Here is a 23,518-nt window from a genome sequence, read left to right as displayed (position 1 = left end):
AACAGTTTGCGTCTGCTAATCCCAAACTCCCAGTCCACCCCTCCCCCACCCCCCTCCCCCTGGGCCACCACAAGTCTGTTCTCTAGGAGAATGGCACGTTCTTGTGAGTCAATGTAACAGGATAGGAAGTGAAAGCACGGAGTCCTAAGCACTCGTTCGCCAGGGAATTCTCAATGTAACAGGATAAGAAAACAGAACTCTCTCAGCCTCCACTGAGGTCCCAAAGCCTCCAAGTGACACACACCCCAAGGACCCTGGATCCTCCAGAGGGGCTGCCCAGAAGGACGGTGCAGCCTGTGGGACCAGCAATGGCCATGGCGCCCTGGAGAGGGGAGGGAGGGTGAGAGGTGCAGGGGGGAGTGCATCTGTGGTGAGGGCTACTGGGGTGCTGTGCACACCCCTACCCTTGAAACCATAAAGGGGGGGTGACCTTTGGGGACTGATGCTGTGTCCCTAGGGTCAGCTCAGGAGGCCACACGGAGAAAGGCTGTACTTTGTGGTGGGAGCAGCATCTAGTAGGGACCCTTGAACAAGGACCACCGGGGGGGGGGTCCGGGGGGTGCGCCCTGCTCACATGGGCATCAGAGTGCGGGCAAAGGCCACGTGCCAGCCAGGTGAGCTCGTGCACTCCCTGCTCCCCCTCTCCCTCCTCTGGGCTCATCCTAAGACACTTCTCCAGACCCAGACAGAAGCCAAGAGCTCCAAACAGCCAGGAGAGCCATGCTCTTGACTGAGTTTAAGTTGCTGGTGTTTGGGGAGTCCGGAGGGGCAGATTTTATTTTTCTTTTCTTTATTTGGGGGCAGTGCTGAGAAATAAAATGTAGCACAATACCGTGCAGCCAACAGTCAGTCAATTTCCTGTAGACGAAATTGCTTTTCTTGAGAGGAATCATCATAAACAGATTCTTTTTTCTTTTTTACATCTTTACTGGAGTATAATTGCTCTACAATGTTGTGTTAGTTTCTGCTGTGTAAGAAAGTGAATCAGCTATACATATACATATATCCCCATATCTCCTCCCTCTTGCGTCTCCCTCCCACCCTCCCTATCCCGCCCCTCTAGGTGGTCACAAAGCACCGAGCTGATCTCCCTGTACTATGAGGCTGCTTCCCACTAGCTGTCTATCTTACGTTTGGTAAGCAAATGTAATAATGCAGAGGAGGAATAATTTCACAAATCCCAATCTTATAAGGCAAAATGTATGGAGTAAAAGTGTCTGGAGTCCTGAAATTTAAGAATACTTATTCACTGTAACTGTTACTTTCAATGAAATGGTCAAAGAGTGGAAAACTTCTTTTGTAGAGACTGGTAGCATAGAAATTCTGGAATATATTCTGTTTATCAAAGCATCCCAGTTTGCTCTGAGCTGCCCCATTTTTATATTTCTAATTCTAAAAAGATATTATAGGAAAACATTTAGCAATTGAATTAACTGATGCATATAAATTAAAAATTTGTTGGACCACAAACTTTGGTAGTGTATATATGTCCCTGCTACTCTCTCACTTCGTCCCAGCTTACCATTCCCCCTCCCCATGTCCTCAAGTCCATTCTCTAGTAGGTCTGCGTCTTTATTCCCGTCTTGCCCCTAGGTTCTTCATGATCATTTTCTTTCTTTTTTTTTTTTTTTTAGATTCCATATATATGTCTTAGCACCTGGTATTTGTTTTTCTCTTTCTGACTTACTTCACTCTGTATGACAGACTCTAGGTCCATCCACCTCACTACAAATAACTCAATTTCGTTTCTTTTTATGGCTGAGTAATATTCCATTGTATATATGTGCCACATCTTCTTTATCCATTCATCTGTCAATGGACACTTAGGTTGCTTCCATGTCCTGGCTATTGTAAATAGAGCTGCAATGAACATTGTGGTACATGACTCTTTTTGAATTATGGTTTTCTCAGGGTATATGCCCAGTAGTGGGATTGCTGGGTCGTATGGTAGTTCTATTTTTACATAATAAACAGATCTTCCTCTCCTGTTTTCTCCATCTTTCTTTGACTTTCCAGCAGAAGAAACATAAGTCAAGACTTTGGGAAATGTTCATCTGTGTAGAAACTGTGGAACAAAATGAAATCCTTTTCCATCCCACCTCGGGTCCGGAGGCATGATTTTCTTTTAAAGTTCCTTTTTTAAATTGAAGTATAGTTAATTTACAATGTTGTGTTAGTTTCAAGTGTACAGCACAGTGATTCAGTTAAGTCCTGAGGCATGATTAATAGAGATGGAAATAACGCTGGGGAGGGAGTGGACCTCAGCCGGGCTGAGGCTCGCAGGAGTGTATTTGAGGGGGAAGGAAGACAGGGGTTTGGACAGAATAAAGGATGTTGCCTTCTGAATATTTAATTAAAAGTAAATCTGCCTGAGTGGTTAAGAATCCGCCTGCCAATGCAGGGGACACGGGTTTGAGCCCTGGTCCAGGAAGATCTCACATGGTGTGGAGCAACTAAGCCCATGCGCCACAACTACTGAGCCTGCCCTCAAGAGCCTGCAAGCCACAACTACTGAGCCCATGTGCCACAACTACTGAGCCCATGTGCCTAGAGCCCGTGCTCTGCAACAAGAGAAGCCACTGCAATGAGAAGCCCGTGCACCGCAATGAAGAGTAGCCCCCTTCGCTGCAACTAGAGAAAGCCCGTGCACAGCAATGAAGACCCAACGCAGCCAAAAATAAATAAATAAAAAGATAAATTTATAAAAAAAATAAAAGAGGGCATCATTCATTCTGGGAGTGAATTCTTTGAAGAGAGAAAACTGTAATTGTTTCTGGGGAAGGAGTTCTAAGCCTTCAAGATGGCCACATTCACAAAGAAATGGCATTTGGTAGATACAGTCCTTGTACGTGAACCAAGGGTAGAGAAAAGGGCCCTAGGATGTTCTCTCTTAGGTGTGGCTGGCACTCTGATCTCAGGTGAAGAGCTGGGTGTGCGTGCGAAAGGAGAACAGGGTCATTTTACTGTATTTCTCTTCAAAATTCTGGGAGAAATATCCACCAGCTTTTCTAGCTTTTTTTCTCTCTTTCTCTTCTAATAATCTCCATGTGGGCTTTTCAGTTTCCTGTATTATTTCTAAAACTGCTTTTGTTCCATGTGACTTGTTCCTATTTTCATAACTGTGAGTAAAGTGCCTTTTAATGTGGGTGTACTTGGTATTTGAGTTTCATAGTAAATTGTCTTTTTTTCCTTCTCTCTATCATCTTTTTCTTTGTAAACAATTCTTACTTATTTTTTGGCATTAAAGCTTAGCAGAGAATTAAAAGTATTTTGAAGGCTTCAAATAAAAGCTATGATGAGAGCATTGCCATTTTTATTATGTCAATTATACATCAATGATTTAAACATTGATGAGATTAAGATTTCAGAATTTAAATGATGACCCTGTTGATCCTATGGAATGAAGAGCTATGATTTTATGGATTTCCTTGTTTAAATATTTAGCGATATTATTTGTGTTGTATGGTACAGTTGAAGGAAGGGCTTAATTTATGTAACTATAAATAAAATGGTTTTTTACAAACTGTCTAATAGTAATCTCTCTACTCTTGACCAGATTAGGAAGAAACAGCAAGAAGTAGTGGGCTTTTTGGAAGCTAATAAAATCGATTTTAAGGAGTTCGATATTGCCGGAGATGAAGACAATCGGAGGTGGATGAGAGAGAACGTTCCTGGAGAGAAGAAACCTCAAAATGGGATTCCTCTGCCCCCACAGATATTCAACGAAGAGCAGTACTGTGGGGTGAGGTTTGGTTTTTTGGAAAAGTCTTCTGCATGTGTGTTTATCAGAAGTCATTTAAAGCAGATCAATTTCGAGGCAGCATTTGAATTTTTTGACATTTTTCAGGTCATGATCTATTTCTACCATTCAGTACCTGGATGGTAGATCCATGGTGAAGGATCAATAGTTAAGACTTACAAAATGATGGAAACAATAAAATAATGATTCAGAAGTTCTTGGGATTCTTTTAGCTTCCTTATTTTGTTTTGAAGAATTGAGGTCACTTGTTCAAGCAAAATGCACATTTAGTTGGAAAGAAATTCTGGTCAACCTGGCAGGGTACACATACATGCTCCCACAGGGACACTGGGTATGTTTTCAATTTTGTGAAGAATAATTTGCAAAAGTAGAGTTTGGTGTAAGTGTATCTAAACAGTTTAAAAACTGGTCTGGACACCCTTCCTCCTTGTGAGGACACAGCAAGAAGATGGCCATTTATGAAGCAAGAGGGGGGCTCACCAGACACTGAATCTGCTGCTGCCTTGATCTTGGACTTCCAGAACTCTGAGAAATAAATAGCTGTTGTTCATAAACCACCCAAACACAAAAACCAAAATCTGTTCTGGATACTTCATTATAATAACAATTTTATTTTATACATTTAGTAGTCCATTTTACCATAAAATCACTTTTTCCTCAGAGTTTATAGATTCTGCTTAGTAAATCAAATTGTTGAAAGGAAACATTTAAAAACTCAAAAGGGCTTTGGAGCATGAGAACTGGAGTTATCTTAGGGGTCCTCTAAGTCTTCTAGGCTGTTTTTCAGACACAGCAATCCGGGTTCTGGAAGGCAGAGGGAATCAATTGCCCAGAGCGGACTACTACTTTTTTAAAAAAATTAATTAATTAATTAACTTTTGGCTGCATTGGGTCTTCGTTGCTGCGCGTGGGCTTTCTCTAGTTGCGGTGACCAGGGGCTACTCTTAGTTGCGGTGCATGGGCTTCTCATTGCGGTGGCTTCTCTTGTTGCAGAGCATGGGCTCTAGGTGTGCAGGCTTCAGTAGTTGTGGCTCGCGGGCTCTAGAGGGCAGGCTCAGTAGTTGTGGCTCATGGGCTTAGTTGTTCTGTGGCATGTGGGATCTTCCTGGACCAGGGCTCAAACACATGTCCCCTGCATTGGCAGGTGGATTCTTAACCACTGTGCCATCAGGGAAGTCCCAGAGCTGACTACTTCTGAAAGCTAGAGCCTGGCGTAGGAATCTTCACTCACCTCTTCTCTTCTTGCTGCACAAAACTGTTGGTCCTTTAGCTTAGCTACTGTTACGTTTCTCACCTAAAGCAGGTGTCATCAAACTATAGCCAGAGGGCCAAGGCCTGCAGCTGCCTGTTTTGGTAAAATTTTATTGGCCACATCTGCACTAATTCACTTACCTAGTGCCTATAGCTAATTTTGCATGATGGCAGAGTTGAGCAGTTGCAACAGAAACCATATGACCCACAAAGCCAGAAATATTTATGATCTGCCCATTTACAGAAAAGCTTTCGGGCCTTTTATTTGAATCATGAATTGTTTCGTTGTTGGGGGTTTGCATTAGTTTCCTAGGGCTGATGTAACAAAACACCACAAACCTGGTGGTTCTTATGGACTGTGTGTTTGTGTCCCCCCCAAATTCATATGTTGAAGTCCTAATGCCCAATGTGATGGTGTTTGGAGATGGGGCCTTTGGGAGGTGATTAGGGTTAGATGAGGTGCTGAGGGTGGGGTCCCCATGATGGGATTAGTGCCCTTACAGGAAGAGGAAGAGAGAGAGAGAACGGTTTCTCTTCACCATGTGAACACACAGCCAGAGGCAACTCTCTGTAAGCCAGGAAGAGAGCAGAACCCAACTATGCTGCACCCAGGATGCATTTCTGAATTTAAGCCACCCAGTCTATGGTATTTTGTTATGGCAGCCCGAGATATTACAGTGTCTTAAAATAACAAAAATTTATTCTCTCATAGTTCTGGAGGCCAGAGTTTGAAATCAAGGTGTCAATAGTGTTGGTTTCTTCTGGAGGCTCTGAGGGAAAATCTGTTCCCTGCCTTTCTCCTGGCTTCTGGTGGCTGACAACAATCTCTGGCATCCTTTGGCTTGTTGACATATTATGCACATCTCTGCCTCCATCTTTACATGGTCTTCTTGCAGGTCTCTTTGTGTCTTCACATGGCCTTCTTTTTTTCAAATAAATAAATAAATAAATAAATAAATAATTTATTTTTGGCTGTGTTGGGTCTTCATTGCTGTGCATGGGCTTTCTCAAGTTGCAGCGAGTGGGGGCTATTCTTTGTGGCAGGGCGCGGGCTTCTCATTGTGGTGGCTTCTCTTCTTGCAGAGCACAGGCTCTAGGTGTGTGGGTTTCAGTAGTTGTGGCACATGGGTTCAGTAGTTGTGGCTCACAGGCTCTAGAGTGCAGGCTCAGTAGTTGTGGCGCAGGGGCTTAGTTGCTCTGCAGCATGTGGGATCTTCCCAGACCAGGGCTCAAACCCGTGTCCCCTGCACTGGCAGATGGATTCTTAACCACGGCGCCATCAGGGAAGTCCCCACATGGCCTTCTTATAGGGACAAAAATTCATTGGAATAGGGTCCATCCTAGTACAACACGGCCTCATCATAACTAACTAACTCTGTAAATACCTTTATCTCCAAATGAGGTCACTTTCTGAGGTCCTGGGTGGACATGGCTTTATAGGGGACAGTACAGGCTGTGTGAATTTACATGGCTGTGTTAGGATTCCTCAGAGGCTTAGCTCAAAGTCCTGTGAATGTGGGAGTGTCTTCAAACAGTCTTAATGTGGCAAGCAGTTATTTAGTGGAACATATGGTCCAGTCCAGCTCTCCTGGGATTGAAGTTGGGGCTTCCCAGAGTGTAGAGAGCACTTGCTCTGTGAGGAAAAGTCCCTCCCCTGTACCCCACACTCCTCTCCCCACCCAGTCCAGACCTCCTGGCCTCCAGACATCCCTCAACCCTGAGCTGAATTTTTTTTTTTTGCGGTACACGGGCCTCTCACTGCGTGGCCTCTCACGTTGCAGAGCACAGGCTCCGGATGCGCAGGCTCAGCAGCCATGGCTCACGGGCCTAGCTGCTCCGTGGCACGTGGCATCTTCCCGGACCGGGGCATGATCCTGTGTCCCCTGCATCGGCAGGTGGACTCTCAACCACTATGCCACCAGGGAAGCCCTGAATTTTTTGTTTTTGAATTTGACCTTATGTTTGTTTGTTTATTTACTTATTTATTTATTTATATTTTTGGCTGCGTTGGGTCCCTGTTGCTGCATGTGGGCTTTCTCTAGTTGTGGTGAGACGGGGCTACTCTTGGTTGTGGTGGGCGGGCTTCTCATTGCGGTAGCTTCTCTTGTTGTGGAGCGTGGATTCTAGGCGCAGGGGCTTCAGTAGTTGTGGCATGCAGGGTTCAGTAGTTGTGGCTCATGGGCTCTAGAGCGCAGGCTCGGTAGTTGTGGTGCACGGGCTTAGTTGCTCTGTGGCATGTGGGATCTTTCCTGACCAGGGCTGTAACCTGTGTCCCCTGCATTGGCAGGCAGATTCTTAACCAGTGCGCCACCAGGGAAGTCCCTGAGCTGAATTTTTAAGAACTGCAACTCTTTTTGGATAAAGAAAGGGAGAATAAGTTTTTTCGGGGGAGGTAGTGGTGATGAGCAATTTTTATTTTTCATAAAATTTTTTAACAATTGAAAAATTGATAGATGTGCACACGGAAAAATTACAATGGTTCCAAAGTTGCCTGCAGTGAAGATTCTTCTCCCTCCCATTTCATCCCCCTCTAGTTCCTTCCTCTCAGGTGGGCCAGCTTCATGTATCTGCCATCTGGGAAGTCACACCAGACCCCGCTCAAGAGAGCTCTCAGCTTGGTTTCACGCTCTACTGGTGCTGTCTTGAAATTCATAATGATTTTTGAACAAGGGAAGCATTGTTTTTATTTTGCACTGGGGCCTGCAAATTATGTAGCCGGTCCTGCTATGGACCAACCAATGCTGGCAAGTTTCTTGTTTGGCCTTCCAGGAATTTTCTATGTGCATTAACAATTGCATATCACTTAAAAAAGGGGGTGTACTCTATACACTTTGTTCTTTTCACTTAATAACCATATCTCAGAGATCATTGCATAGCTGCACATACTCTTTTTTAAAAAACAGTTTCATTTTATATTGGAGTATAGTTGATTAACAATGTTGTGTTAGTTTCAAGTGTACAGCAAAGTGATTCAGTTATACATATACATGTATCTATTCTTTTTCAAATTCTTTTCCCGTTTAGGTTACTGCAGAATATTGAGCAGAGTTCCCTGTGCTATACAGTAGGTCCCTGTTGGTTATCCGTTTTTGTTTTTTTTTAATTAATTAATTTTTTGGCTGCGTTGGGTCTTCATTGCTGCAGGCTTTCTCTAGTTGCGGCGAGCGGGGGCTACTCTTGGTTGCGGTGTGTGGGCTTCTCATTGCGATGGCTTCTCTTGTTGTGCAGCGCGGGCTCTAGGCCTGTGGGTTTCAGTAGTTGTGGCACGCGGGCTTCAGTAGTTGTGGCTCGTGGGCTCTAGAGCACAGGCTCGGTAGTTGTAGCGCACGGGCTTAGCTGCTCTGCAGCATGTGGGATCTTCCCGGACCAGGGCTCGAACCGTTGTCCCCTGCATTGGCAGGTGGATTCTTAACCACTGAGCCACCAGGGAAATCCCTGGTTATCCGTTTTAAATATAGCAGCGTGTATATGTCAACCCCAAGCTCCCAATCTATCCCTCTCTCCTACCCTTCCCCCCTGGTAACCATAAGTTCATTCTCTAGGGCTGTGTTTTTCTATTTTGTAAATAAGTTCATTTGTATCAGTTTTTAAGATTCCACATATAAGTGATATCATATGATATTTGTCTTTCTCTGTCTGACTTACTTCACTTAGTATGATAATCTCCAGGTCTATCCATGTTGCTGCAAATGGCACTATTTCTTTTTTTTTTTTAATCTCTCCCTCCCTGTCCCCTTTGGTAACCATAAGTTTGTTTTCTATGTCTGTGAGTCTATTTCTGTTTATAAATAAGTTCATTTGTATCATTTTTAATTTTTTAATTTTATTATTTATTGATTGATCGATTCAGTATTTGTCATTTTTCAAATGGCATTATTTCATTCTTTTTAATGGCTGAGTAATATTCCATTGTATATATGTACCACATCTTCTTTATCTATTCATCTGTCAGTGGACATTTAGGTTGCTTCCATGTCTTGGCTACTGTAAACTGTGCTGCAGTGAACATTGGGGTGCATGTATCTTTTCAAGCCATGTGTTTCTCCAGATATATGTCCAGGAATGAGATTGCTGGATCATATACTGTTTATTTTAATGGATGCACAACATTCCATTGGATGTGACATAATTTATTGGCACAGTCCTCTAATGGGGAACATTCAGGTTGTTTCCAGTCTTTCTCAGCTACAAAAGATGCTGCAGGAAACCTCTTTATGGGTACAGTGCTTTGTATTCAGTCTGAGTATATGTATAGGATAAATTCCTAGAAGGTGTGCTGAGTTACAGCATATACGCTTCTCACCCTTCAATAGATATTAAACCTGGACTATAGTTGCACCAATTTACATTTTCAAATGTAATTTGATGGTGGCTGTTTCCCTGTGACTTTGACAACACTCTATATGCACACTTTTGGATCTTCGCCAATCTGTTAAGTGAAAAATGTGTTCTCATTGCTTTGACTTGGATTTCTGTCTTAATGCGTGAGGCTGAACATCTTTTTCTCTGTTTATAAGCTCTCTGTGTTTTTTTCTATGACTTACTATTTTTCTATTTGGTTCCAGGTAACGTTTACTGATTTGTAAGAGTCTTTACTTTTGAAGGAAAGTAGCCCTGTCACTACCATGTTGCAAATATTTTCCCATGTTTCTTATTTGTCTTTTGACTTGTTAAAGTGATTTTTTTGGAATGCAAGACTTAACTTTTTTTTGTGCAGACAGATCTATTAATCTTTTTTTAAAAAAATGGTTCCTGTCTTGTTTAGAAAATTGTTCTGCACTCTAAAATCATCAAAGGAATCATCTCATGTTTTCTTCTGGTACTTTTCCAGTGAAAGTAGGATTTAAAACCTGTTACTTTTGCTTATTGTAGCTAGCCTTTTCAATCAAGGCTAGTTACGGTAGAAACAATATTGAAGCATTTTCTTTCAACCTATGTTAACTTCCAGGGTAAAAGTTCTGCAGTTATTTTCTGCTATAAAAATAAAACCTCAAAGGCATTTTTTATTCTGTTTTGCTGTGATCTAGCAATGCTTTTCATTTTAATTGTGGAAGAAGAAGAAAAGAATTCCCAAGTAAGAACAAAGGCTTCTATTTTTAAGATGTATTTTCCTGTTACAAGTATGGCTCTAATGAGATAAGCATACAAATTATTTTATGTTTAACTGTTTTTAATTCTTTTCAGTTCTGCCTTCAGAGAGGTATTATATGTTTTTCTTACTAGAAACTTTGCTAAATTTGCTTTTCTGCAGTCTGTGGATATTCTTAACAAAAGTTCATTAATGAGGCAAAGGACTTTGTTTTCAGAAAGTAGGTAAAAATGACTATTTGTATTGTAGGTTCTGATTTTGAAAGGAGACTCAAAGGTTATGAAGGATATGTCAAGTTTAAAATGGCATAAATCTACTCAATATTCTGTAATAACCTATATGGGAAAAGAATCTGAAAAAGAATGGATATATGTGTATGTATAACTGAATCACTTTGCTGCACACCTGAAACTAACACAACATTGTAAATCAACTATATTCCAATATAAAATAAAAATTAAATAAAAAAAGAAAGTGATAAACCTGCTTTAAAAAAATAAAATGGCATAAATCTGGATGGTCAATGTATCTTTCCACACGATTGAAATGTGGATGGTCAGAATAATGCTACCATTTAAGTTGAATCACTGGACTCTGGATTCTTGAATGGACACCTATATGCCGTACCTGATGACGGCAGCAGGGAGAGGGGACCTCAAGGGCAAGCAGTGGCTTTCTCTGCACCAGGGCAGTGAGAGGGCTGGGTGTCACAGGTAGTTCTGAGTACCATCGTGTTCCTGCCAGCCTGAACCCTTGCTGCTCTGGGCAGAATAGATGAAGATGTTATCGTGAGGGCATGGCAGACAACTGTTGGCTACAGAAAGGGCACACCACCGGGAAGCCAGCACAGTGGAGGCTGGGTCACCCGCCTGGCAGAAAAACACTAACAGGAAGTAGCCAACTTGTCTGTTGATGCCAAGTCGGAGTCTGTGCATTTTCGCCTAGGTGAGGGTTGGGGTGCCTGCCTGGGTCTGGACGCAGTAGCTAAAGGAGACCTTGACCATTCAGCAGAGAGGCAAGTATCTGTGGGGACTCAGGAATGCAAGGGAGGACAGGATGCCCGTCCAATTAGGGAAGGGGGAGGGCGTTCTCAACACACTGATGTTACTGAACAGGATATTTTATTTTATTTTTTAATTAAAATTTCTTTTTCAGTATGATCACAATTTTATTATATCTTATATATAACTTTGACAGTACATATACCAACACGTTAATAAAAGTTACTTTTTGTTTTGCCATTATGGGCAATTTTTCCTTGCCTTTTTTTGTTTTTTTTTTTTGCGGTACACGGGCCTCTCACTGTTGTGGCCTCTCCCGTTGCGGAGCACAGGCTCCGGACGCGCAGGCTCAGCTGCCATGGCTCACGGGCCCAGCCGCTCCGCGGCATGTGGGATCCTCCCGGACCAGGGCACGAACCCGTGTCCCCTGCATCGGCAGGCGGACTCTCAACCACTGCACCATCAGGGAAGCCCTCCTTGCCTTTAAAAAAAAAATTTATTGAAGTATAACTTATTTACAATGTTGTGTTAATTTCTGCTATACAGCAAAGTGACTCAGTTATACATATATATTCTTTTTCATATTCTTTTCCATTATAGTTTATCACAGGATATTGAATCTAGTTCCCTGTGCTCTACAGTAGGCCCTTGTCGTTTATCCATCCTCTATATAATCGTTTGCATCTGCTGACCCCAACCTCCCAGTCCTTCCCTCCCCCACCCCCTCCCCCTTGGCAACCACAAGTCTTGAACAAGCTATTTTATGTTATTAAAATTTTATTATGAAATGTGCCGTAGATGATAAAAAAATATGTAGTTTCAAGAGGGATAATAAAAATGAACAACCATGCGCACACCATCGGTTTGAGTAGCGTGATATCTCCAGAAATTTAAAAGCACACTGCGTGCTTCTCCCTGATCATGTCCAGCTCCTTTTGCACAAGAGGGAGCCAGGGTAGTGAATTTTGTGTTTACCGTTCCTTTCCTTTTCTCCCATCTCCCATGTATACATACCCAAGGAATACATTGTTTTGTTTTGCCTATCTTTGAGCTTTATATAAATGGACTCATACTATCTGTATTTTTTGAGTTGCTTCTTTCACCAACATATTTCAAAGATACAACCATGCTGATTGTTGTTGTTCCTAGTTTATTCATTTTCATTGCTTCAGAGTGGACACTGGTGTGTGTCTTAGTCTGTCTGAGCTGCTATAACAAAATGTCACAGACTTAGTGGCTTATGAACAAGAGAAATTTATTTCTCATAGTTCTGGAGGCTGGGGAGTCCAAGGTCAAGGTGTCAGCGTGGTTGAGTTCTGATAAGGGCCACCTGTTTCACAGCTGGTGCCTTCTTGCTTTGTCCTCACGTGATGGAAGGGGTGAGGGAGCTCTGCGGGATCTCCTCATAAAGGGCATTAATTCCATTCACGAGGGCTCCACCTTCATGACCTAGGTCATCACTCTCAGTATGTTTAGCTCTAACAGACAATACAAAGAGTTTTTTAAAGCTGAGGTGAGGGATGGTCACACTTTGAAACTAATGATGGCAGTGATTCCAGGAGAGGGAAGACAGCTTCGTGGATGTTTGAAGCACTGGTGAGATCACCCCCACATTTCCAGTCACTCTAAGAAGGTTTTTGTTGTTGTTTTGATCTGACCTTCCCTCTAGGTCCTGGGAGTCAGGACTGGGGTCAAGTGGAGTAGAACCTTTGCGAGTTGCACATTTTTACCACTTTTTTTTTGGTAAAATATATTTTTCAATTTTATGAAAAAAGATGGTGACAGTGGCTGACAATTTAAAAATATTTTCTTCCTTAACAAAATAATCCATCAACTCTATTTCAACCCCTCTCCCATTTAAAAAATGTTCTAAACTATCTGCTCTGGCTCCCTGTGGCAGCTCAGGGTAGGCCCCACAGGAGGCATCCTTTAACTGTGGCTGTTAGTAAAGAGATTGCGTAGCTCTTCATGTTTTTGTGTCCTCTTCTGTATATATTTAGAACATTTTTCTATTGAGTTTTTGCCTTTTCCTTATGATGGAAAAAGGACAAGCATAATATATATATATATATACACACACATAATTAAGAAGAGCATAAAAAATGTGAAGCCCCTCCAAAAGAATCTAACAAGAGATGTCTGGAGAAAATTTAAATGTTACGGAAGACTTAAATAAATGATGCTATAGAACATATCCTTGGGTTGACCATCTCTATAAAAAGGTAGTATCTTAAAGATCCTAATTCTTCCCAAATTGATCTATAGATCCAATACTTTTTCAATCAAAATCCCAGAAAGAATTTTTGTAGAACCAAGCAAGATAATTTACCTAAAATGAACAAGGAAAGGTCTAAGAATAGCAAGAAGAAGCAGAAAATAAGCAAGTCTCATTATAAAGCTCTGATCATGAAGACAGTGTGATATTGAAGGATAAATAAACAGGTAGACCTAATGTCCGGAAATAGAGTCCCACACAATACACAACTGGTTAAGACAGTGCTGGCATGGCAGATAGATGGGGAAAGAATGGACTTTTTAATAACTGTGGATGAAACAATTGGATGAAATAACTGGTGATTTAAAAAAATTAAAATAATTATTAAAAAATTTACCCTTATTTCTTTTTTAAAAATTGAGATGTAATTGACATATAACATTATATTAGTTTTAGGTGTGCAACACAATGATTTGATATATGTATATACTGCAAAATGATTACCACAATAAATTTCATTAACATCTATCACTTCATATAGTTACCATTTTTTCCTTGTGATGAGAACTTATATGATCTGATCTCTTAGCAGCTTTCAATTTTTTTTGTCTTATTGATTCTTACTGATCTCTATCTATATACATCTCTATCTATATATAATTTTTTTCCTATTTGCTAAATCTCTGCTCATCTTTATTTTTTCCTTCCATACTCTTTGGTTTCTTTTTTCCCCCAACTTTAATGCTTGACTCACTACTTTTAAAGCTTTTTTCTTTTCTAATGTAGGTATTTAAGGCTATAAATTGCCCTCTGTATACTTCTTTAGCTCATTCCTTGTATTTTGATATGCAATATTTTCATTGTTGTTTCTAAAACATTTGTAGTCCATAATATGATTTCTTTTTTGACCCATGCATTGAGATTTGGATATATTTGGAGTAACTTCTATTATTTTGTTATGTACTTTTTATTTTTCCAACTTTTGCAGTTTCTTTCTTTTTTTGTCTTTTCTTGACTCTATTTTGACTAAAGTCTTTTCCTAATTATATTTCTCCGTTTACTTAATATAAGCTATCTGTTCTCTTAGTGGTTACTTTAGTTATTTTAACAACCATACTTAATTTAAATTAGGTAAGATTGTATCTTTACTTTAACCCTAATCACCCTTTCCCTATTTACATGTGTTCGGTTATTTTAGTATTTTAATTTTTTGGCCATTATACCACCTCACATTTCTACTTGTTGTTTTTATAGTCAAGGTTTGTTTAGATTTAGATTTGCCCACATATTTATTAATATCTTTGCTCATTATTTCTTCTTGCATCTTAGATAATCCACCTGGAATCATTTTCCTTCTGCCTAAATGCGTCCTATAAGAGTTTCTTTAAGTGAGGGTCTGTTGGTGGTAAATCCTCTAAATGTTTTTTGTTTAAAAAAGACATTTTTCCAGACAAGTGTCTTTATTTCACTCATGTATGAAAAATAGTTTCACTAAGTCTAGAATTCTGAGTCGAGGGTTATTTTTTTTGTAAGCATGTTGAAATTATTTTACTTTCTTCTGACTTCTGCATTGCTATTGAGAAGCCAGTTGTCAATCTAATGCCATACTTTGCGGGGGAAACGTTTTCCTTTTCCCCTCCCTTCTACCCCTCCCTCCATGGGCTGCATTATAATCTTTCTCTAGGATGTGTCTAGATTTAGAGGTTTTTTTTTTTTTTTTTTTTTGCCACATGGCAGTGAAAGCGCCAAGTCCTAACCACTGGACCACCAGGGAATTCCCTAGAGTTCTTCTTATTTATCCAGTTTAGGATTATTTTTGGGCTTCCTGAGTCTAAGGATTGGTATCTTCAGCAAGTCTAGAAGATTATTAGCCATATATGTTTGAGTATGGCTTTCCCCCCATTGTCTCTGTTAGCTTCTCCTATAAGATGTGTGTTAGACCTTCTCATTCTGTCTTCCTATAATAATATTTCTTCCATATTTTTCATCCTTTTTCCCCCCTCTCCAGATAATGTCTTTGGTTGAATCTCCCAGTTAGCTAAATTGTTTTCTTCTGATGTGGTCTAATTAGCTATTTAATCCACATTTTCATTGTTAGGAGGACTTTCTGGTTCTTTCCAAATTTGCTTAATTGTTCTTTCTAGTTTATTTCTTGTGTTTTCAAGCTTTTCTTTCATTTCTTTATGTATATTAAATATAGATATTTGATATTTTCTGCCTGATAATTCCAGTGTCTGATTCTGCTTTCCATTATTTCTGCTGGCTTTCACACATGGTATATTTTTATTTCCTTATTTATTTTGTGATTTTTGACTCTGAATTGCTCATTAAAAAAAATGCTATTTTCAGATACTCTTTGAGGCTGGAATTTGTTTCTGCTAGTTTCCTGGGAGATCTACAAAAGTTAGAACCCTTTTAACTTGATTTCCTTTGAAGATTTTCTGGACAACACATGTCGTGGGAATTTGGATCAAAAACTCTCATGAATTTTGGCTTGTAGTTATAAATTCTCAGAGAATGTTTTCTCTTTCACTGAGCACCAAAGTTGAATCAGGGAAGTTTTCTTCCATTCTGTTTTTCATGGCAAAGTTTTTTCTCATTTATATTTACATTGAGGGTAGAGCCCTCAGTGGGGTTCTGGTGTGTGTGTCTGTGTATATATGTGCATGTATGTGTGTATCTATGTATATGTGTGTATGCATGTGCATATGTATGTGTATATATATGTGTCTGTATGTGTATCTATACATCTATGTATATACGTGTATGTATGTGTTTATATGTGCACATGTATATGTATGTGTCTATATGTGCAAATGTATATCTCTGTGTGTGTATGTATGTGTGTGTATCTTTATGTGTGTGTGTTTTATAGAACTCCCTACCTTAAGGAGGCCCAGGCTTTATCCACTTGCCTCTTTTCTCTCTGTGGCATCAGAGTGGAAGATAAAGATTTCCTGGTTTTGTAAGAAACTCTCAACGTGGATGGTGGCCTTGTTGTGTGCTTATTCTTAGGATTCTTGATTTCACTTGGCTATACTTTTTTTTTTTTCCGGTACCAGCTTAGCAATGCATTTATACTTTTTTTCTTAATCTGGCTTAAAAATTTCTTTTTCGAGATGGTGTTTTAGGGCATCTAATCTGCCACACTAACATAACTGGAAGTTGAAAAACCATTTCATACTCATTATTTTCTATATCTATTTGTTAACATCAAGTAAAAAATATGAACAAACTGTTCTTCAGTCCTCTGAAATTCTGAAGAAGCTATATGGACTTAAGTTGAAGCAAAACACAATTTGTTCAATTATAAGAAAACTTATCTTGACTTGAAAGCTTCTAGAGTTGACAACTAGAGATCGTCAGATATTTATCTATGGAATTTTAAGAAACTGGCATAAATTTACTTTATTACCTTTTACCTACTTACTAGTGCTATACTATTAATGAATTCTATTATGTAATCTTTAACAACCACCTAGTAAGTATGTGCTCTGGGAATTAGTGAGAATTTCTGATACCAAAGAATCACTTACCATGCTATATTTCCCTCAGCTAAGATTTGAGGCAGTTTACAAAAACACCTTCAGTACGAAAGAAGAAAATTAATCACTGAGAGAATCAGGGATACAGGTAGGAAAATAAATCTTAGGCTAAGATGAACACACGAGAAGTACATAACATTTTCTTCCCAATATAGGTGGCCTGTCTTTGGTTTTAAGCTCTTAACACACATAAGAGGAGGGTAGGCAATAACATGACCTCGTTGGTTTCAGTGTCCTGTTCGGTTCAGGCCAGACTAACCCTGTACCTTCTGAGCCTTTTGGCAACACTGTTGAAATTGCATCACAGCCCCAATGACAAAGATTGGCAGTAAGAAAGTGGCCAGGGAGTATCTTTTATGTTTAATGATAAAAAGTGAAACTCTTCCGAGCTATTGACAATTACACTACTGGAGAGTTGGTTTAGGGCTGGACCCACCTGGTGAAGCACTGACCTGGATGTGGTCTGGCATGGGGGTGGAGTTTCACTGAGCTTCCGGTTTCTATCAGCTACCAGGTTTCAGATCGCTGTGCAGTTTTTCCCATTTTGGCAAAACAAGCGCCTTTCTAAACCCTCTGTAATCTTGTGGCTCCTGATATCAGAAGGGCCTGAGACAGGTCTGGGCCCTTAGAAGCTACTATAATAACAGCAGAGAAATCCTGTGTTGGTTTAATTGTTTTAGTCCTGTGTTGTTTGGACCCTGATTAGGGTCCAAATCCATAGGGTCAAATTATAAGGAAACCAGCTAAAGATGTGAAACTTTTAGAGAAGCCTTCCACTATGCATGTTTTTTTTAAAAAACATCTTTATTGGAGTATAATTGCTTTACAATGGTGTGTTAGTTTCTGCTGTATAACAAAGTGAATCAGCTATACATATACATATATCCCCATATCCCCTCCCTCTTGCGTCTCCCTCCCACCCTCCCTATCCCACCCCTCTAGGTGGTCACAAAGCACCAAGCTGATCTCCCTGTGCTATGTGGCTGCTTCCCACTAGCTATCTATTTTACATTTGGTAGTGTATATATGTCCATGCCACTCTCTCACTTCGTCCCAGCTTACCCTTCCCCCTCCCCGTGTCCTCAAGTCCATTCTCTTCGTCTGCGTCTTTATTCCTGTCCTGCCCCTAGGTTCTTCCTCAGTATGTATGTTTGCGTGTTGTCAGCAATTCCTGAGCAGGAACAATTTGTGTGCGTGTGTGTGTGTGTGTGTGTGTGTGTGTGTGTTCTCACTGTACTGTAATGGGCACAATGAAGGTGTGTAAAAACAAATGTAAACTTCATGCTTCAATTTCCTAAATTTGGGCTTGATCACTTCGGCAAAGCAAATGGGGATAGCATTTTGTGTTAGCTCCTCACTTAATGACTAATAAATAAAAAATATTAACTTAGGTCAATATACTGGCTCACAAGTGTGCACTGGGTTTAATCATTCTTTTTCTTTGCTTCAAGGATTTTGACTCTTTCTTCTCTGCAAAAGAAGAGAATATTATTTATTCCTTCCTTGGCTTGGCTCCCCCTCCAGGCTCAAAGGTAAGCTTGAACACCCTCTTGGGATCCAATATAGGTCAATGACCCAATATAGTTCATAAGAAGTGAGGATAAAATCAGCACCAACACTGTTTAATAAGTGATGATCTTTAAATTAACATGATTTTAATACACTTCTTATTCTGATGAAGTCTTATGCATAGAGATAATGCATGGTTTCTACTAAAGCATGTTTCAAAACTATGCTTTTATTATTTTTGCTCTGTTTACACCTTGTTATAGTAAGCTTCACAATACCTAAGAAATATCATTGCATTCAATAATCTTAAATGCGTTAATTAAATATGTAAAAGTATAAATTCTCAGGTTGTGTCTATGAAATTATTTTGTTATGAATTTCTCATGACAGCTTATGTTAGTTAATTTTATAATGATATGTACTCCTATATTAATTATTTCTATTGAAAATGAATTTTGCTTTTTTTGTCTGATGAGGAGGGAAAAAGTAAGATCTAGACTCAAGAATAGATAAATTTCATCAGATTTCTTTTCCCCTCTGGTGTTGTTTCATCTTTGATTATGTACAATTATATCAATTAAATAAAGAATTATGCTAATAAAGCAAATACCATGAATTTGAATGTCTGGTGGAGATCATCTGTTTATTTTTGTTTTTTTTTTTTGCGGTACGCGGGCCTCTCACTGTTGTGGCCTCTCCCATTGCAGAGCACAGGCTCCGGATGCGCAGGCTCAGCGGCCATGGCTCACGGGCCCAGCCGCTCCACGGCATGTGGGATCTTCCTGGACTGGGGCATGAATCCGTGTCCCCTGTATCAGCAGGCGGACTCTCTACCACTGCACCACCAGGGAAGCCCCAGAGATCACCTGGTTTTATTCCTTACCTTCACTGCATTCCTCACCTCTACCAAGCATCTCATACATGACTCTCCGTAGATACAAGACAAGCACACATTTGTCTAATTCATTTATTTCTTAACTAATCTGTTTGTGCCCAGCTTCATTTCAAAAGAGATTTGTGATGACTGAGTCCCAATTAATTCTCACCATAGGAGACACAACTAAAAATCCTACCTTATAGAGATGGGTGTGTCTCAGAGGCACGTGGATGTGCTGTCTTCCATGTGTCCACATTCTTTAGGTAATGACACCTGTGGTCTCTTAGTGCTTAGGTTAACACATGCAGGTGTAACACGAATTCCTTCTCCAAATGGTAACATGTAGATTTTACAGTTAGTTAATGTTCTATAAGGGGATAATAGTTCTATACAGGGAAATAAAGGTATTTCCCTTTTAATGAAATACCTTTCTGGCTTTGGTCAACTTAAATGCAACATATCTCATACACGTTATTAACCGTTTAAAAAAGTGCTAAAAGCTATTATATGCAATTTGATATTTTTTATTTGGTATAGGAGTTTGTTAACTGGGTCACGTTAGTTTAGCTATTATGTTTAAGAGATGGTACCTTAGTGTTAAGGTATATTTCTTGGTGGGGACACTCAGGTCACTTGGGTCTTGAAGAAGGACAGGAAGGGTGGAGGGAAGAGTGTTCCAGGCAAAGGTAAGAGCAAATGCAAAGGCCCTGAGGCAGGAAAGGGCTTGGAGACTCCTAAGACCTACCATGGCTACCCTGAGTCCTGAGTTGCCGAAGTGAAGAGGGAAGGGGCACCATGGGAGGTGGGAGCAGCAGGTGGGCAGCCCATGGGCCACAGCAGTGCTCTGGAGTCTATCTTAGGGGCCGTTAAGACATTGTAAGGGTTTTAAGCAGAGGAGTAATTTTATTTCCTTGTTTAGAACTCTTTTTGGCTACAATGGGATGAATGGATTGAAGTGGTACAAATTACTGTAGTAAAACGGATGAGATGTCATGGTGGCGTGGACTAGGGTGGTGGGGATAGAACAGTACAGAAGTGGATGATTTTAGTATCTGTTTTGGAGGAAGAATTGGTAAGAATTGCTGATGGATTGAATCAGCAATGAGAGGGTTTAACCTCCTTGATTTTAGGGCCATCAGATTCTATTTTACAATTTGGTTTCTGGTTCTGTTGTGCTCTGAAGAGGGACTGTACCGTGATGAGTTTTTATCTTAAGTGCATCTTTGTACCCCAATGTGTATCTTCATTTCTCTTGAAAAGACTGTTTTTTGAATATTAAAATTTAATTTTTATCCAATTAATATGTGTATAATTTTGAAAAGGTCAAGGGTTATTACAGAAAATGGTAGGTCCTGCCTTCACCCCTCATGGATGACTTTTCTGTGTGCTAAGGTGCAGAGCTCCAGGCCAGACATCACTTCTGCTCAGGACTGGAAAGCTGCGGGTCCATATTCTTAGTAGTTTCCAGGGCTGTTGTTGAGAAACCTGGTGCCAGTCTGTCTACTGACCCTGTATTTGTGTCTGTTTTTGTTTTTCTCATTCCTGGGAGACTTTAGGTTCCTCTCTTTTGCTTTGAAGTTGTATGATGAGGTGCTTGGAATGGTCTTTTCTTCCTTGTTTGTGCTGGGCACTTGCTGGGCCTTTTTTCAATCTGGAAGTCATGTCCTTCAGTTCTGGAAGATGTTGGAGGTACTACTTCTGTGGTCATTCTTTTCCCATTAGTTTCCATTTTCTTTTCTTTGCTCTTTTTGAAATTCCTCTTATTTGACTGCTGGGCCTCCTGGACTAATCATACAGTATTTTGTTCTTTGCTTCTGGTTCTTTCACTGAGCATAATGCTGTCAAGCTTCATCTATGTAGTAGTATGTGTCAGTACTTCTTTTCTTTTTATGGCAGAATGATATTCCATTATATGAATAGACCATATTTTATTTATTGATTCATCAGTTGATGGACATTTGGGTTGTTTCCACTTTGGGACTATTATGAATAATGCTGTTATGACCATTTGTATCTTTTGTTTAATTTTATCTTAAATATTAGTATTGTATTATAGGTTGCTCTGCAAAAGAATCACTTGGACAGTTTTTAAAAAATTAAGATGCTTGAGTTCTGCTTCAGACCTACTGACCCTGAATTATAAGGGGAGAGGGTCAGGGACCTTTTTTTTTTTTTTTTTTTTTTTGCGGTACGCGAGCCTCTCACTGTTGTGGCCTCTCCCATTGCGGAGCACAGGCTCCGGACGCGCAGGCTCAGCAGCCATGGCTCACAGGCCCAGCCGCTCCGCAGCATGTGGGATCTTCCTGGACCGGGGCACGAATCTGTGTCCCCTGCATCGGCAGGCGGACTCTCAACCACTGCGCCACCAGGGAAGCCCGACCTTCATTTTTAAAAAAGCTCTTTGGTTGATTCTGATGCACACTCCTGTTTAACAACCACTAAGTTAAGGACTCATTTAGCAAATATTCATAGATACACCTCGCCAAAGTGAAGGTGATATCATATTTGCTTTAGTTAAAGAACTCACACATTACAGAGAAACAATGAGTTCACTTTGTTTTTCTCCCCATCCTTGTTTCCCTCTCTCCTTAGGGGCCACTAACATCATGGGTATTTTAAGACTATATATAAAACTATGTATTCATCTCCACAAGCAGTACATATGTTGTTTTGTATTTTTAATGCTTAATTGGAATCATATTTTTTTGGAATTTTCTGCAAATTGCTTTTTTCATTACATTTTGAGGCACAGCCACCCTAATATATGTAATTCTATCTCACCCTCTGCTCTGCATCATCTTGTCCCATTAAAAATATTACCTAATCTCAGATTTTAGATCTCACCCTGGTTTGTGTTTAGGTTTTGTCCTATTGCGTGAAATTCTTTTTGGCTAAGTAGAAGAAAGGGATGGCCATGGAATTATAGAGCTCAGCCTAGAGGGACTTAACATCCAGTTCAGAGCCTTCTCTTCACAAAGGAGGAACTCGAAGCCCAAGAAGTTTAGGTGATTTGCACAAAGATACTCCACTAATTAGCAGCACAGTCCATGCTAGAACCTTTGGTGCTGTCGGCATTGCTCGGGTTTATAGGTGTTGGTGTGTACTTGGGGCAAAGTCCTTCAAGTATCCTTTGGGAAGACAGACACTTGATGATTTATGGAAGCGATATTATTTGTCACAGTGTCGTTTTGTAGCAAACAACATGGTGGAGAGAAGTGTCAGCAAGGAAATCAATCTTGTTCAAGCTAAAAATAGATACTCTTGACTATTATGGAGAAAATGTATGCTTATAAAATGATATTAAGCAGTATAAGCAGCATTATTGCTTGTGGAACAGTTTTCTTAGGCAGAGGCTGTACCAGGCCAAGTACCAGGCCAGTTCTCCCAAGAGAGCTTTGTAAGTAAGCATTGCCTCCATAAAATCAACCTCAGTTCTTCACAAGCATCTGGTCATATCTGATTCAACGAGCATCATTATTTTATTTTATTTTTCTTATTGAAGTATAGTTGATTTACAGTGTGGTGCCAATCTCTGCTGTACAGCAAAGTGACTCAGTTATACACATATAGACATTCTTTTTTTATATTCTTTTCCATTACGGTTTATCCCCAGATATTGGATATAGTTCCTTGTGCTATCCATTCTATATGTAATAGTTTGCATCTGCTAATCGGAAACTCTCAGGGAAAGAAAAGACAAAAGAGCAAAGGACATAAAATTGTGAAAGGATAGACTCTTCATTAAATGTTATTGGGACAATTGGACAGTAAGATGTAAAAAAATTGAAATCAGACCACCATCTCACACCATACACCAAAATTAACTTAAAATGAATTAGAGACTTGAAAGTAAGACCTGAAACTGTGAAACTTCTAGAAGAAAACATAGGTAGTACACTGTTTGACATTGGTCTAGCAGTATTTTTTTGGATCTTTCTCCTCAGGCAAGGGGAACAAAAGCAAAAATAAAAAAACTGAATGACATCAAACTAAAAAGCTTTTGCACAACAAAGGAAGAGATCAACAAAACAAAAAGTCTACTTCTTCTCCCACCTACTGAATGGGAGAAGATATTTGCAAACAATGTATCTGACAAGGGATTAATATCCAAAATATACAAAGAACTCATATAATTTGACATCAGAAAAACAAACAACCCAATTAAAAATGGGCAGAGGACCTGAATAGACATTTTTCCAAAGAAGACATACAGATGGCCAACAGTTGCATGAAAAGATGCTCAGCATCACTAATCATCAGGGAAATGTGAA

At 40.0% G+C, this 23,518-nt stretch overlaps 1 protein-coding gene across 1 annotated transcript in view; it reads left to right on the top strand.

Moving 5' to 3' along the window:
• The first annotated feature begins 2,934 nt into the window (after positions 1-2,934).
• Positions 2,935-23,518, top strand: part of SH3BGR (SH3 domain binding glutamate rich protein) — a 36,241-nt gene continuing 15,657 nt past the window's right edge. Inside the window, exons 1-2 of the mRNA XM_022552834.2 lie at positions 2,935-3,742; positions 18,313-18,393. Coding sequence (XP_022408542.2) covers positions 3,509-3,742; positions 18,313-18,393 — 315 coding nt within the window. The 5' untranslated portion in view covers positions 2,935-3,508. The remainder of the gene's footprint in view (positions 3,743-18,312; positions 18,394-23,518) is intronic.

This window comes from Delphinapterus leucas, chromosome 4 (assembly GCF_059928025.1).
Source record: "Delphinapterus leucas isolate spDelLeu-1000000601 "Yukka" chromosome 4, BTC_Dleu_Yukka2, whole genome shotgun sequence".
NCBI classification, from domain to species: Eukaryota; Metazoa; Chordata; class Mammalia; order Artiodactyla; family Monodontidae; genus Delphinapterus; species Delphinapterus leucas.
This window is presented reverse-complemented; position numbering and strand designations above follow the sequence as displayed.